Source organism: Choloepus didactylus, chromosome 7 (genome assembly GCF_015220235.1).
Source record: "Choloepus didactylus isolate mChoDid1 chromosome 7, mChoDid1.pri, whole genome shotgun sequence".
NCBI classification, from domain to species: domain Eukaryota; kingdom Metazoa; phylum Chordata; class Mammalia; order Pilosa; family Megalonychidae; genus Choloepus; species Choloepus didactylus.
The window spans coordinates 104,852,975-104,869,746 of record NC_051313.1 but is presented as its reverse complement, the minus strand read 5'-3'; the positions used below and the strand labels follow the sequence as shown (position 1 = coordinate 104,869,746).

At 40.7% G+C, this 16,772-nt stretch overlaps 1 protein-coding gene across 1 annotated transcript in view; it reads left to right on the top strand.

Annotated features, from left to right (window-relative positions):
• Positions 1-1,801, top strand: part of MEP1A (meprin A subunit alpha) — a 33,896-nt gene extending 32,095 nt beyond the window's left edge. Inside the window, exon 14 of the mRNA XM_037844530.1 lies at positions 1,284-1,801. Coding sequence (XP_037700458.1) covers positions 1,284-1,440 — 157 coding nt within the window. The 3' untranslated portion in view covers positions 1,441-1,801. The remainder of the gene's footprint in view (positions 1-1,283) is intronic.
• The last annotated feature ends 14,971 nt before the right edge of the window (positions 1,802-16,772 follow it).

The window sequence follows — 16,772 nt, the reverse complement described above, 5'->3', positions numbered from 1 at the left end:
CTTGAAGAGCATGCAGGTTGGCTCCTGTGCCTTTTGATTTGCCCCCACCCTTCTATGAACACATTCTTACTTTCTGGTACCAATAGATGCTCCAGATTCATCTTGTACTTTTTCTGCCCCAGGCTTAAATCAATCACTTCTCCAAAGGGCCCTGGTTCCTTTTATTGGCAAATGCCCACCTTGTTTCTGGAGGGCACTGCAGCCATGAGTATGAACCTGTTTGCCCAATAGGTCCTGGGACTGCAGATTCCAACGTGTGCTCTGTCTGGCCTCCTCCTTCCCGAGTGCAGGAAGGCCAGGGGCTGCCACTGTATGTCAGCCTCTACTCAGCCAAATTATTTGTCTTCCACAAACGTGAAGCTTGGAGCTTGTGGAACAGGGTCCCCTAAGGTAACACTGTGGAATACAATTCACCTGTATTTGGAGGGGACTGGGTCAGAATATAATTGAACCAACATGCTAATACTCACTGATTTTTATGAAGCCATTTCTGAGGCTATAGATAAAAGAATTATGGGATTAATAGAAGGACGCCATGACTTCTGAAGGCCCCATTCTGCTCTGTGCCTAGCTTTTGCACAGGAGTAAAACTGGAATTGTCATAAGGGAAGGAATGAAACACCACCCTTAATGCTTCTGTTCCGAGCTGAATAGATCTTTATACTGCATAACATTTGAAAAAAACAACCATACTTGGATATTATGTACCTGCTCTGTGCCAAACACCCATGATAGGCACAAGGGCCTCATTATCTCATTTGACCCTCAGGGAAACCTTGCAAGGTAGGTGGCAAGTGCACTCCCCTTACAGGAACATTTGATTTTAATTTATACTGCCTAGAAGTTTCCAAGCTACAAATAAGGCACCAAGCCACAGTCTATCTGGAAAAATTCCCCTGCAGCCTGTAGTCTGAGCTGATTTAGGGACCCAAATCTATATCCCGAACCTTTCTCTTGGACTTTATAGCATGATGGCCAAGAGTACAGGGTCTGGAGGCACATATTGCCTGGGTTTAAACCACAAGTGTGAAACACTTACTAACCTTGTGACCTTGAGCAAGTTGTTTAATCCTTCTGTAAATTTGATAGTGGCCTGATAACAGTCTCCACTGGAGAGGGTAGTGGGTGGGGGGTTAAATTAATTGATTTGTGTAAAGCCTTTGGAACTGGACCAAGCACATGGACCCGCTCAGTAGGAGTTTTTTGCTATTACTGTTGAGGTGGTGATTGTTCCTAGGAAGCTCAGGTGGTGCTCACACTCCTTGTGTGTTCTGCTTCTGCAGGTGCGTCTCTGGGCACGCCTTCTTCTACACAGGGGAGCGCTGTCAGGCCATGCAGGTGCACGGCAGCCTGATGGGCCTGATGATCGGAGGCACAGCCGGCATGATCTTCTTGACCTTCACCATCATCTCCATCCTTTCCCAAAGACCAAGGCAGTGACCCTCCTGCTGACACCAGCCAGAAGGCAGGAGCACCTCTTCCCCTCAGAACTCCCCTCCCTTTCTGTGTTCAGCATAGTTGGAGAATATTTTTATGAACCTTGCTTTGAATAGGCCCTCTGAGGACCAAGGCCTCTAACCTTGTGTGTGCTCAGTAGTGTTTCTGCCCTCCTCACCCCCTCCCCATGATCCTATTATCCTGCTCTGTGCCCTGTGACAACACTCATCACCCTTATTTGTAAATCCCTTTTTTCATGGACCGTCTTTCACAAAGACTGTAAGCTCCATGTGGGCAGGGACTGGTTATCCTCATTTACCATGCTAGCCCCAACTCCTAGAAGTATGTCTGGCTGGCACATTGGGGGCACTCAATAAAATATTGAATGAATGAATCAATAAATGAGTGAATTTCTGTGTTTTCTACTGCAGATTAAAATCTGTATGATGAAATCCATATGTTGATTGTATTAGAATCAAATACCCATTTTCCACTGAGCCACTATGGTGTTATTGCTCTCTTAATGTCTCATGTGCTAAAGGATCTCAGATAAAGATTCCTCCTGGCAGCAGGACTTCACAGCATTTGCTTTCCTTTTTCTCTGAGTCTAAGGAAAGGCCTTTAATAAATTCAGTAACTATTTAGTCAGTACCTTCTACATATCTATCATTGTATCTAAGTGTGTGTGCATGTAGGTATCAATAGGGGGATGTCCAAAGCTGTTTCTCAGAACTTTTTCAGCTCTAAGGTAAACTTTATATGCTACTCATGTATACGATTATTATAGAAACAAACTGAAGGATCAGGTTGAACAGAATTTTAAAGAAGCATACTTAAATAATCAAATGGGCAATGAACTTTCTTTCCACAGTCTCTAAGGACTTAAAATCTAGCTGGGGGTGTTTTCAGAGTAAGATGGCAGAGTATGGAGCTTCAAGAGTCAGTTCATCCTCCAGTGCAGCTAGTAACAGCCAGCAACTGTCTGAAACAGCTGTCTGGGGGTTCCAGAGACCAGAAGAACACTGTATGCCATCCAGGGAAGAGCCAAAGAAAGACACTGATAACCTGTGGTGAAAAGCCATGAGTGAAACAATCCAGGCAGTGGAGGCTGGTGCCCATCCCCCACTCTTGTGGCAGGCTGCCCTGGATCCAGTCCCTGACTGGAAATAAAAATCAAATTGAAGGGGAAACACCCCCATGATCATCTCGATTGATTCAGAAAAAGCATTTGACAAAATCCAGCATCATTTCTTGATGAAAACACTTTGAAAGAAAGGAATAGGAGGAAACGTCCTCATCATGATAAAGAACATAAATGAAAAAACCACAGCTAAACATCATACTCAATGGTAAAAGACTGAAAGGTTTCCCTCTAAGATCTGGAACAAGACAAGGATGCCCACTGTCACCACTGTTATTCAACATTGTGCTAGAAGTTCTAGCTAGAGCAGTTAGGAAGAAAAATAAATAAGGTCATCCAATTTGGAAAGAAGTAAAACTTTCACTATTTGCAGATGACATGATCCTATGTAGAGGTAGCCCAGAAAAAGTCTACAAGAAATCTACTAGAGCTAATAACCAGTTCAGCAAAGTGGCAGGATACAAGATCAACACGCAAAAATCAGTAGCATTTCTATACACTAGTAATGAGCAATCTGAGGAGGAAATCAAGAGAAAAGTCCCATTTACAACAGCAACGAAAAGAATCAAATATCTAGGAATAAATTTAACCAAGGATGTAAAGGACCTGTACATGGAAAACTGTAAGACATTGATAAAAGATATCAAAGAAGACCTAAATAAATGCCAGGATATTCCACGCTCATGGATTGGAAGACCAAATATTGTTAAGATGTCAATTCTACCCAAATTGATTTACAGATGCAGCACAATCGCAATGAAAATTCCAACAGCCTACTTGCAGAAATGGAAAAATCTTTAACAAATTTATTTGGAAGGATTAAGGACCTCAAAAAGCCAAAACATCTTTAGAAAGTTGGAGGACTCATACTTCTGGACTTTAACACATATTGCAAAACTACAGTGGTAAAAACAGCATGGTGTACTGGCATAAAGATAGATCTGTTGAACAACGGAATCAAATTGGGAGTTCGGAAATAGACTCTCACCTCTACGGTAAATTGATTTTTGACAAGGCTGCCAAGTCCACTCAACTGGGACAGAAGTTTCTTAACAAATGGTACCAGGAGAACTGGATATCCATATCCAAAAGAATGAAAGAGGACCCCTATCTCACACCATATACAAAAATTAACTCAAAATGGTTCAAAGACCTAAATATAAGAACCAGGACAATAAAACTCTTAGAAGAAAATGCAGGGAAGCGTCTTCAAGATCTTCTTGTAGGCAATGGTTTCTTAGACTTTATATCCAAAGCACAAGCAGTAGAAGAAAAAAAATAGATAAATGGGACATCTTCAAAATTAGATACTTTTGTGCTTCAAAGAACTTTGTCAAGAAAGTGAAAAGGCAGCCTACTCAATGGGAGAAAATATTTGAAAACCACATATTCAATAAGGGTTTAATATCCAGAATATAAAAATAAATCCTACAGCTCAACAATTAAAAGGCAAAAACTCCAATTAGAAAATGGGCAAAAGACTTGAATAGATATTTTTCCAAAGAGGAAATACAAATGGCTAAAAGACACATGAAAAGATGATCAACATCACTAGCTGTCACGGAAATGCAAATCCAAACCACAATGAGATATCATTTCACACCTATTAGAATGGCACTATTAAGCAAACGGGAGGCTACAAGTGTTGGAGAGCATGTAGAGAAATAGGAACACTCATTCGTTTCTGGTGGGAACGTAACATGATCCAGCCACTGTGGAAGTCAGTTTGGTAGTTCCTCAGGAAGTTAAGTATAGATTTGCCATATGATCTGGCAATCCCACTACTAGATATATACCCAGAAGAAGTGAAAGCAGGGACATGAACATTTGCACACCAATGTGTGAAGGTATCACATTATTGTGAGTGTAATTAACAGTGCTGAATTGTCTGTGAATGTGGTTGAAAGGAAAGCTTAGGATCATGCATGTCACTAGAAGGAAAGTTAGAGGATAAAACATGGGACTATGTAACGCACTGAACCTGGTTGTGGATGATGAGTGTGATTCATAATACAGATATAAATATGCTCTTTCATGAACTAGAACAATTGTACATCACTATTACAAGTTGTTAACAGAGATGTATATGGGGAAAAAATACTGTTGCAAACTATGGACTATAGTTAACAGTAATATTTTAATATCCTTTCATCGATTGTAACAAAAGTACCACACCAATGCTAAGTGTCAATAATAAGGGAGTATGGGGGTATGCATTTTTTCTTTTTGGAGTAATGAAAATGTTCTAAAATTGATTTTGGTGATAAATACGCAACTCTGTGACTATACGGCAAGCTATGGATTGTACACTTTGGAAGGATTGTATGGTGTGTGAATATATCTCAATAAAACTGCTTTAAGAAAAATCTAACTGGGGAGATAAAGTTCCAAAAGAGGAAAAGGAAAGCTGAAGTATACATCCTCAATTGGCACAACCCAACAAAAAACTGGCTCTAAAAATTTAAAAACCAAAAATGTTTCTAGGTACCAGAGCTGCTCAGGCTTTAGGTTACCAGGTGTTCTAGTTTGCTAATGCTGCAGAATGCAAAACACCAGAGACGGATTAGCTTTTATAAAAACAGGTTTATTTGGCTACACAGTTACAGTCTTAGGGCCATAAAGTGTCCAACGTAACACATCAGTAATCGGGTACCTTCACTGGAGGATGGTCAATGGCATCCGGAAAACCTCTGTTAGCTGGGAAGGCATGTGTCTGGTGTCTGCTCCAAAGTTCTGGTTTCAAAATGGCTTTCTCCCAGGACATTCCTCTCTAGCAAGCTTGCTCCTCTTCAAAACGTCACTCACAGCTGCACTGAGCTCCTTCTGTTATGTCAGCTCATTTATATGGCTCCACTGATCAACTTAAACCCACCCTGGATGGGTGGAGCAACACCTCCATGGAAATTATCCAATCAGAGTCATCACCCACAGCTGGGTAGGGCGCATTCCATAGAAGCACTCAAAGAATTACAATCTGATCAAACCTGATAACGTCTGCCCATACAAGATAACGTCAAAGATAATGGCATTTGGGGGACATAATACATTCAAACTGGCACACCAGGTTTCCTAAATATATTCTTTATGGCAATTCTTTGGGGTTAAAATGCTCTGGAAACAAACATGAAGGATTAAGGAGAATCCCTTTAACGCAAAAGCGTGAGTCTCGTTTGTAGTTGGTGAAAACCCTAGTTCAGTGGCTCTCAGAATTCCCAGGAGAGCTGTTAAAACACCCTGAGAACTCCTGAGTCATTAAGTCTGGAGCGGGTCCCAAGAATTTGCATTTCCAACAAGTTCCCAGGGGATATGATGCTGGGGAGCACAGTTTGAAAACCATTTCCTTTTTCCTAGAAAAAGTGTTTGGAAGTTAAGCCTTCTTGATGCAGGCTTGGAGTAACCAGTTAATGAACTCTAATTTTAGTTAAATCACTTAAGTTTATTCATTTGTTAAATGGAAATAATGGCTGACTACCTTCTTCCACCCCACCTTACCACCTACAGGATTGCAGAGCAATAAAATGGAATAATAATTATGAGCATATTTTGTAGCGTTAAAAAGGTATGCAAATATAGCTGTTAAATTTTTAGGCTAGATAGATGGGGAGTGTGATGGTTAAGCTCATGTGTCTACTTGGTAGATTATAGTGTCCAATTGTTTGTCAAGCAAGCACTGGCCTGAATATTACTGTGAGAGTATTTTGCAGATTTAAATCATTAGTCAGTTGATTGTATCTATGGCTGATCACATCTATGATCCATAAAGGAGATAGACTTCAGCAGTGAGAAAAGTCTCATCCAATCAGTTGGAGGCTCTAAAGGGAGAACTGATGATTTCAGCAATCAGAAAGAAGAATTTCTATCTCTACTTTGGCCAGCCAACTTCTCCTGGGGAATTCATCGAAACCTTCATCAGAGTTCCCAACTTGTGATTTCTCCTGGGGAATTCAATATCCCTATCAAATTCCCAACTTGCCACCTGCCCCGAGGAATTCAGACTTGCCAAACCCCACAGTTGCATGAACCAATTCCTATAGTAAATCTCATAATATTTACATATATATATATACCAGTTGGTTCTGTTTGTGTGGAGACTGCTGACTAATACAGGAAGCTATCCAGCCACCAGTCCAGTCTCATATATTGGGCCAAAGACCAAATTGGAAATGGACTCCAGCTTTCCTTCTCCATGTGTTTCACAGTCTTGCAAATCCATGACCAGCTTCTCGGCTAAGCCTGGAGAAGGATATTTCCTCAACACTCTGTTCAGTGTCTTGCCTCAGAAGTGAGCTCCAGGCATTTTGCTTTGTTTATTCTTTTATAAAAAGAAACATGCTCTGGGCCAAGCCTGATTCAGACCTGGTCCAGCTCAGAGAGGCCCCATTCCAACCAAATTAAGGGTAACATTTCTTATATACATGAATTCTCTATGGAGGAGGCAGTGGCCCAAACTTTAAGGGTAATCCAATATTTTGATCTCATACTATAAATTAAAACTGCTAGGTCAGAATAATGATAAGTAGATACCGGACTGAGGTTGACATTTTGATATTTCTCGGTAAGTTCTCAGCTTTAGCTCCTTGTCTAATACTTAGTAGGCCTTCATCTCTGTTTATTTATTGATGAAGAATCTGGCTTGTCATAGATCAGATGTTGTATTTCACATTCCTTTAAGCCCAAAGCTATCAATCATTCCAGGAGGAAATGCTCAGATAGTTTATTCTTTTGAGGAATTGGCCTGGTGATGGAGGAGTGGGCATGTGTGATAGGGATAGGGGCGAAAATGAGCATTTATCATTTCTAGTCAGTGTCAGATTCGGAATTTAGTTGAGCAACATGAACAAGAGTGAAATCCTCTTTGTATCTGGGTTCCTGGCTTCCTTGGCCTTGGCACAGTGGAAATGAGTCAGAGTGGCATGGAAATCTCAAAATGTCTTCCATGCTTCCCCTTAAACCATTCCTTATCCTTTCCCCTCTGACTCATTTCTTTCTGTAAGCTGAACTGAGCCAATCTGGCCATTCACAAATGTCAGTTTCTTTAGGTAATATCTGGAGCTTCTGGTAATTAGAAGTGGGTAGGAACTCTATCCCCATCTCCTTCAATGTTAAAATGAATCAAGATGCAGTCTAAATTCTGCCACACATTCAATATTTATCAGCTAGCAAGCCATCAAATAGTCATCCTGTTTTGTAGTGTGGTGAGATCTCTGCCCTGTGCTTTCAGGCACTCCAACAAGCATCTTGGATTAATGGTTCTTTGTAGGCATGTGCAATCAAATAATCCGAAGTCCAGGATCAGCCAACTGTCTGCCTTAGGGCTTCTTGTCCTTGGCATTAGTGACACACGGGGCCAGATAATTCTGTCATGTGCATTGTAGAATGTGTAGAAGCATCCCTGGCCTCCATCCACTGGATGCCAGTAGCAACCCCTCCCACCTAGTTGTGACATCCAAAAATGTCTCCAGTCATTGACAAACATTCCCAGGGGTGGGGAAGGGGGTGATGCAACCCAGGGAATTGTTCCTGGTTGAGAACCTCTGTTCTAGTTGGATCAGCCAGTGGAATCTTCGATTAATGAGAGAAACACAGGACCGAGTTCTAGACTTAGGTTCTACTCCACAGTTAGGCCACTGGGCTTGCTCAAAGCTTTTGATAATTGATAGTTTAACAATTACATTTTGCTAATGTAAAGATTATTTCTAGGATCCCTTATACTATCGGCAAACACTCTGGTGTGGTTTGAGATAGCAACATGCAAAGCTTTTGCCATAGATGTTTCTTCAGTCCAGACTTGATTAGGATCCTTCAGATGCTAACTACCTGTTATTGGCAGTCATGGTCTTATTCTGAGCACTTGGAACACTGTTCAGCTCCTCTAGGCTGGGATCACAGTCCATCTGCAGACTGTATGCAGTGTAATAGCCTTATAGAAATGTTTAGGGGCAAATTCCAAACAATCTAACACCTTTTCTTCCTGAACTCCTCCTTTGTGGTGGATTAACCCCTTAGGGAAGAGATGGGGGGCGGGGGTGAGGGTAGAGCAAGATATTTTTGACTTCCAAGTTGATCTGACACATTCTCACCATTTTATGGCTTGAAGGAAATGTCGACCTTGTGTACTTGAGTAAATTGAGGAGATTCTAGAAAGAACAAATGCCTCAGGTGTGTTACAGAGCCACTTTAATAGCAGAATCTATAATCTTTTGACTGCCAGAAAAGCTTAATAAAATCACTGGTTTGGGGGGCTATGATATGTAGGCTAATCTATAGCTAACAGTATTTAAAGGTCTTTTTGCTTGCATTTCTTTAGTATAGATACCATTTTATGTCTAATTAATCACTCACACATTTCCATATGTTGGTGAATATAGTTAAAACAACTTCCCTATGTTAGTTTTAATAAAAATTTTTATCACATAAGTAAGGTAATATTTATACTTAATGTTTGTGCTTGCATTAAATATAAGCATATTTCTCCAAAATTTTCAAGTAAAATTGATTTTCAAAAAGAGATCTTGCTGAAGCTAAGATGGTGGCATAGAGAGGAGTGGAAGCTAGTTAGTCCCTCTGGGACGACTAATAAACAGAAACAACTAGTAAACCTGAAATAACTGCGGGGACACAAATGTGACTGTGCACTCATCATACACCAACCTGAATTGGGAGGAATGCCCGAGATTGCAGCATAAAATCTGTAAGTAAAAACTGTGGACCCGCACCGAGAGCCCCTCCTTCATGGAAGTCTTGCGGAGCTAGAGAGCAGCACTCTCTGAACAGGTGAATATACCTCAGCCCAGCTCCAACTGGGGTTTTAGTGTTAACTGCTCAATAAGACTGCGAATCCCCAACAAGCAGACAGAAGCTTTTGGAAATGACTGACCTTGGAGAGTCAGGAGATGTATCTGTCTTGGGATGGGGAGCCCAAAGGATCGGGTGCTATCTCTGGCCGATGGGTGAATCTGGGGGCTTCCTGTCTGTTTTCCTCTCTTTCAACCTGGGCGGCTCAGTAGAGAAAGCCTCAACCATTTCCGGCTCACAGTGCTTTGCCATAGAGAAAGCCTCAGCCATTTTAAACTTGTAGCACTCTGACCCAGACAAGGGTGGAGATAGCAGAGGCAGAGAAACAAAGAATCTATTTATATGCAAATGACCTCTCTCTAGAGGGTATAGCTTCACAAGAGAAAAGAGGAGGGGCCCAGCTCTACTACCTGCCTTCCATTCAGAATAAGACCCCAGAGCCTGGGGGAAAACAGCTGTTGTCCACACCTCTTACACCAGTCTTTAGTGACAGGCTGACGTGCCACCTGCTGGGCAGAAAAGCACAGGGTGTGTCAATCCTCTAAGACACTCCATCAGGGAAACCGGATACTGAATATTTCTTCCTTCTGTGACCTGGAGAGTTTGTGAACAAGATACCTGCTCTACAAGAAATACTAAAGGCAGCACTACAGACTGATAGGAAAAGACAGGAGTGAGAGGTTTGGAGCACAATTTTGGGTGATGGTAGCACAGCATGGTACACTGAACAAAGATAACTGTGAATATGGTTGAAAGAGGAAGGTTAGGCGCATATGGGACACCAGAAGAAAAGAGGAAAGATAAAGACTGGGACTGTATAACTGAGTGAAACCTGGAGTGTTCAACAATTGTGATAAAATGTACAAATATGTTTTTTCATGAAGGAGAACAAATAAATGTCAACCTTGTAAGGTGTTAAAAATAGGGAGGTATTGGGGGGAAAATACAATCAATGTAAACTAGAGACTATAATTAACAGAATCATTGTATCATGCTTCCTTTAATGTAACAAAGGCAATACACTGAGGTAAATGCAGATAAGAGGGAGGCATGGGGGGGGAGTGTGAGACTCTTGGCATTGGTGGTGGTGTCTGATTCTTTATTCTACTTTGATCTAAGGTTATCTTTCCTTTTGCTGCTTCCTAGCTGTCATGTTGTTTTTTCCCTCTTTCTTTTTTCTTTTTCTCTGGCCTCTCTACCTTCTTTGACTCTTCCTCCTGCTTTGTGGAAGAAATGCAAATGTCCTTATATAGATAGTGGTGAGGGTGGTGAACACATAAATATGTGACTATATAGGGAACCATCGATTGTCTACTTAGGATGGAATGTATGGCATGTGAACAAAACCATCTTAAAAAAATAAAATGGATTGATGACGAAAACTTAAGGGCAATATCTGAGTGAAATAAGCCAGACACATAAGGACAAATATTGCAAGGTCTCACTGATAGGAACTAATTATAATATGTAAACTCACAGGCATGAAATATAAGTTACCAACATACAGAATGAGGCTAAAGAATGGGGAGCGGTTGCTTAGTATGAGCAGAATGTTCAACTAGGATGAACTTAAATGCTTGGAAATGAACAGAGGTGATGGTAGCACATTGTGAGAATAACAGTGCTGAATGGTGCATGAATGAGGTGGAAAGGGAAAGCTCAGAGTCATGTATGTCACCAGAAGGGAAGTTGGAGGTTAAAAGATGGGAATGTATAAAACTGAATCCTATGGTGGGCAATGTCTATGATCAACTGTACAAATACTAGAAATCTCTTTCATGAACCAGAACAAATGTATGACACTACAACTAGAAGTTAATAATAGAAGGGCATATAGGGAAAAAAATAAATATCTATTGCAAACTATATACCACAGTTAGTAGTATTTCAATGTTCTTTCATAAATAGTAACAAATGTACTATACCAATACTACAAGTCAACAATGGAGATGGGAGTGGTTAAGGATATGGGAGGATTTGAGTTTTCTTTTCATTTTTTTCTTCTTTGTCTCTATTTCTTTTCTGGAGTAATGAAAATGTTCTAAAAATTGAACAAAAATTAATTGTGGTGATGGATTCACAGCTGTATGATGGTACCGGGGACAATTGATTGTACACTTTGGATCTTTGGATAATTGTATGGTATGTGAACAATCACAATAAAAAAAAATAGCATAAATCAAAAAAAAATCTCATGTTTATCCTATAACTGTGAGTACTCTTCAGCAAAGTATCACAGCCACTGGTGGGTGGGGATAGGGGAAAGAGTGGGCTGAGGTGGTATTAACCTCTAATGAGTACTAATGGGGAAGAAAATGACAGAAAAGATTTAATACAGTGTTTGAGTCCCTGATTCCAGCTGTACTTGAAGGTGTTACAGTCTGGTGTCTTTTCCATTCACATGAGCTAATAAAAGCTCATTTTTCCTTAGCCTATTTTGAGTTGTGTTTACATTACTTGTAACTTAGAGAGATTTAATTAGCACCACTGCTATAGCATATAATTGGCTCATCTGTAAAGATAGGAAATAATGGGTTAGTTTGAGGATTAAATACAATTTTGTATTATAGAAGATTAACAAAGCTGAATGCAGAAACCAGGAAGCTAATCAGACTCGCTCCCTTGTCAAGTTTTCTCCCATTTTAGCTTTGTAATTGGCATGATTCAAACTCAAACCTTATAATTACTAGTTAAAATGTCATATACCTTTGGGGTTAGTTTCAAATGCTCCTAATCATGAATAGTAAATGTGAAAATATGGAGCATGTATGGTGTGCCAGTTTGAATGTATTATGTCCCCCAAAATGCCATTATCTTTGATGTAATCTTGTGTGGGCAGACATATCAGTATTGATTAGACTGTAATTCTTCGAGTGTTTCTGTGGAGATGCACCCCACCCAACTGTGGGTGATGACTCTGATTGGATAATTTCCATGGAGGTGTTACCCCACCCATTCAGGGTGGGTCTAAATTAAATCACTGGAGCCATATAAATGAGCTGACAAACAGAAGGAACTCAGTGCAGCTGAGACTGACATTTTGAAGAGGAGCTACAGCCAAGAGGGACACTGTGAAGAATGCACAAGAGCTGAAAGAGTAGTTGCAGGTGAGAGACAGTTTGAAGATGGCCGTTGAAAGCAGACTCTTGCTCCAAGAAGCTAAGAGAGGACAAATACCCCAAGAGCAACTGAGAGTGACATTTTGAAGAGGAGCTGCAGCCTAGAGAGGAACGTCCTGGGAGAAAGCTATTTTGAAACTAGAACTTTGGAGCAGATGTCAGCAACGTGCCTTCCCAGCTAACAGAAGTTTTCCGGACACCATTGGCCATCCTCCAGTGAAGGTGCCCTATTGTTGATGCGTTACCTTGGACACTTCATGGTCTTAAGACTGTAACTGTGTAACCAAATAAACCCCCTTTTATAAAAGCCAATCCATTTCTGCTGTTTTGCATTCTGGCAGCATTAGCAAACTAAAACACATGTCTTTTCATTCCGAGTTCAGAGAAATTGCATCTAAATCTGGGTTCTTTGTTCTTTATTCTATACACGTGCGCACGCACACACACACACAGTATGACATAAAATAATAATGATTGACATGCACCAGATACTATTCTGTGTGCCTTATGATTACCTCTTCACAAAAGCCTGTGAAGCTGCTGCCATTATTATCCCCTTTTACATCAAGGACATTGAATTATAAGAAATTACTTTGACTAAGATCACAAAGCTAAGAACTTGTGAGCCTATGATTTGGAAAGCACTGGCTCCAGAACCCACACTCATAACCTGTCAATGAAGGCTAAAGAACACCCCAAAGTATCTACCCAGGCAAAATGAAGCAAAGAATCCAAATAAGTCAAGTAGCAAATCCCCTGTTGATTCAGTCTGCATATCACACGGGAAATCACAACTTGGCCAAATTTATTAGGTCAAAGTTCTCAATTCTTGACTTGATTGATGTGTTTAAACACAGCTTGAGAATCACACTTCATCTCTGATATCATATCCTCCTATTTCCAAATGACAATCCAACATTCTAAGAATGCTTGATAAATCTGAGATAGGAATAAAAATATCATCACTGGCTCTTGGAAACTATAGGAAGCTCATTTGCATGAAAATTAAATTTAAAATGATATTTACAGTCAAGCTGTTCCCTTGAGGAAGACAATGAGTTGGCTGATTTAAGATCTATCTTCTATAAGGCAACACAGTGGCAATCCTTTGATGGCCCATCAGAGACTTAAAAAACGGAAGTGGGGAGATTCTGAAGTTGCCCAGAATGCTGGTTATTATGTTCTGGGCTGTCCCTGGGTAAAATTATAAAGTGAGTGTTATGGTCACCTTTGTTCTCTAGCTCTCATTTTGGGCAATCAGAACTCTCTCCTCTATGGAAGCCTTTTTTTTTCTTTGCATGTCTTTATTTTATTATTCATCTAACTATACAGTGTCAATCAAAAGGTTTTTACAATCACACAGTCACAGGATGAATGCTATATAGTAATACAATCATTATCAAAGATCAAGGCTACTGGGTTACTGTTCAGCAGTTTCAAGTATTTCTTTCTGGCTATTCTAATATACTAGAAACTAAAAAGAAATATCTATATAATGATTCAGTAGTCATAACATTTGTTAAATCCTAACTTCTCAATTATAACTCCTTCTCATTTGATCATTCTCTCCATCTTCAGGGACATCTGGACAATGACTATTCTAGCTTCTTCAATGATGAATAATGATGACAACCTTATGGGGTAGAGGAATTAAACTTGTTGATATTCTTGGAGAGACAGGTATCTCTGGGTTTCAGGTCTTATCTGGCATAGGAACAATCTGGAAGCTTTTAATTTCTGAACAAATAAATTGAATAAGTAAAATTTTTATAGAGTTTTACATAGAGTTCAGGGTATTCTTTAGGGTTTTCAGGAATACTATTGGTTGGGGCTTGGCATACTGTGGCAATTTGCAATATCTGACTTAAGCTTGCACAAGAGTAACCTTCAAAAGGACCTCTCAACTCTACCTGAAATCTCTCAGCCACTGAAATTTTATTTTGTTTTATTTCTTTTCTCTACTTTGGTCAAGAAGGCATTCTCAATCTCATGATGCCAGGGCCAGCCTCATTCCTGGGAGTCATGTCCCACATTGCCAGGGAGATTTACACCCCTGGGAGTCATGACCCAAATAGTGGGGAGGTTAGAGAGTTTATTTGCAGAGTTTGGCTTAGAGAGAGAAAGAGAGAGACCACATCTGAGCAACAAGAGAGGTTGTCTGCAGGTGACTCTTAGGCATAATTATAAGTAGGCTTAGCTTTGCTATTATAGAAATAAGTGGAAGCCTATTTTTAATAAAGCAACTGACATCAGGCTGCATTGAGAAACAAAATAGTGAGGTGGTTAAGTGTGCATGTTCTAGTTCAGGCACTCTGCAATCAAAATCTGGCTCCACTGGGTTTGAGTTGTGTGACCCTGAGTAAGTTATTAACCTTTCTGTGCTTCAGTTTCTTTATCTGTAAAATGAAGAGCAAAAGAGTAACTAAGCTGGAGTTGCTGTTAGGCTTAAATTAAGGTAAAAGCACAAGATCTTAGGACAGCACCAGGCATATGTTAAGAGCTCAGTAAATATTGGTTAACATAGTTACATAATTAACAGATATTTTCACTTGAGGGCTAATTTAAGTGGCTGTGTACCTCTCCAAGAGGTATTTGCTATTAAGCCTTATCTCTCTCAGAGATTTTTTTTTTTGGATGGTGATGATGATGATTAGCAGGTTTATTGAGATATATTCACACACCATGCAATCCACACAAAGTATACAATGAATGGCTCACAGTATCATCACATAGTTGCGCATTTATCACCACAATCAACTTTAGAACATTTTCATTAATCAAAAAAAAAAAAAAAAAGCATTCCATAACACTTAGCCCTCCTTATTATTAGCCCTTAGCATTGGTGTGGTACATCTGTTACTGTTGATGATAGAGTATTAAAATATTACCATTAATTAACAACCCATAGTTTACAATAGGTGCATTTTTCCCACATACCACTCCATTATTTACTCCTTGTAATAGTGATATACATTGACATTTGGTACTTTATTAAAGGAATCTGAAACATGAGGGAGAAAGGACAATAGCTATTTTGAGGGAGGATGAGAAATGTCCCAAGGCATGTGACAGTCTCCCACTGTCAGAAGTTGTCTGCTTCATAGTGCAAGGCCAGGTCAGCTTGTCCCTCCACTCAAGGCCCAGCCCTCCCTCAGCAGGCAGCCCCGTTTATATCTTCTGGGTCTTCTCAGGTCACACTTTGGCTGGCAGAGACATCCTTTTCAGTGTGTGCGCAGATGCCAGGCTAGAAACTTCCCTTCTGCTGGCTGGGGTGTCGGACAGCCCTGGGACAGCTGCAGACTCAACATGTGCTGTAAATGAAAACCAGCCTGGCAAGTTTTTGACTGATGAATTAGAAAAGGGAATGAGACCACTTTAATCCCTTTGAAGCTGTATTGATGGAAAAATGTGTTAAGGGCCTGTGAAACATGGGAGGCACCCATTTCCCTTCCTTCAGCTACCTTCCAGAGCCCATTCTGGAATGGGTGGAGTAGGTCATTTCTGGGCAACTTTCAGCTTGGCCTTTGGTTCCATAAATAAGACTAAGTTAGTGAGGGGAGGAAAAGAACGGAGACGGAGGGAGCTGCTCTGACTGCTTTATCTTAGAAAAGTACACCTACCTGCAAATCCACCATCCATACTGAAACTGTGAATGGGACTTGCCCTCTCCACATAGCCCTACTTTTCCTTTCTGATTTCTGTATAGTTTAATATGATCCTTTGTATAGGATCATATTAAGCTATGCAGAAGTGTTGGGTGCGGAGTGAGAGTGACTCTATCATTCCTAGTTTCCATCATCCCATTTACTCTGTTCATGAGCCTCAAATTATTTCTCTGTGCTTTGACCCACCAGGGGCATCATCGACGTGGAAGAGGCGCCTCCTCTAGCTGTCCACCAGGTGGCGCTCAAGCCTCAGGAGAAGCGGGTGGGTTGTGCATGTGATGTTGGCACCCAGCCTTGGAGACCAGCTGTCACTCGTTAGCCCTGCTGGAGATTCCTGTCAGCACTGCTACGGCCTCTCCCAGCTATGACAGCCGGGAGACAGCTCCTCCGGGCAGGGCGCACGCTCTCAGCTCCAGATCAACAGTAAACAGTTGTACAATTTTTCTGGTTAGTTAAAATCAAACCCCTCTTCCTACCACTACCGGGGTGAGTTGGCAGGATGGAGGAGAGGATGGTACCAATCAAAATGGGTTCCAACAAAGGCAGAGCCTGAAGCCATTCTTGGATTTTGTTGTTTAACGCCGGAAGTGGGCAGTCACCGCAATCTTCCCATGA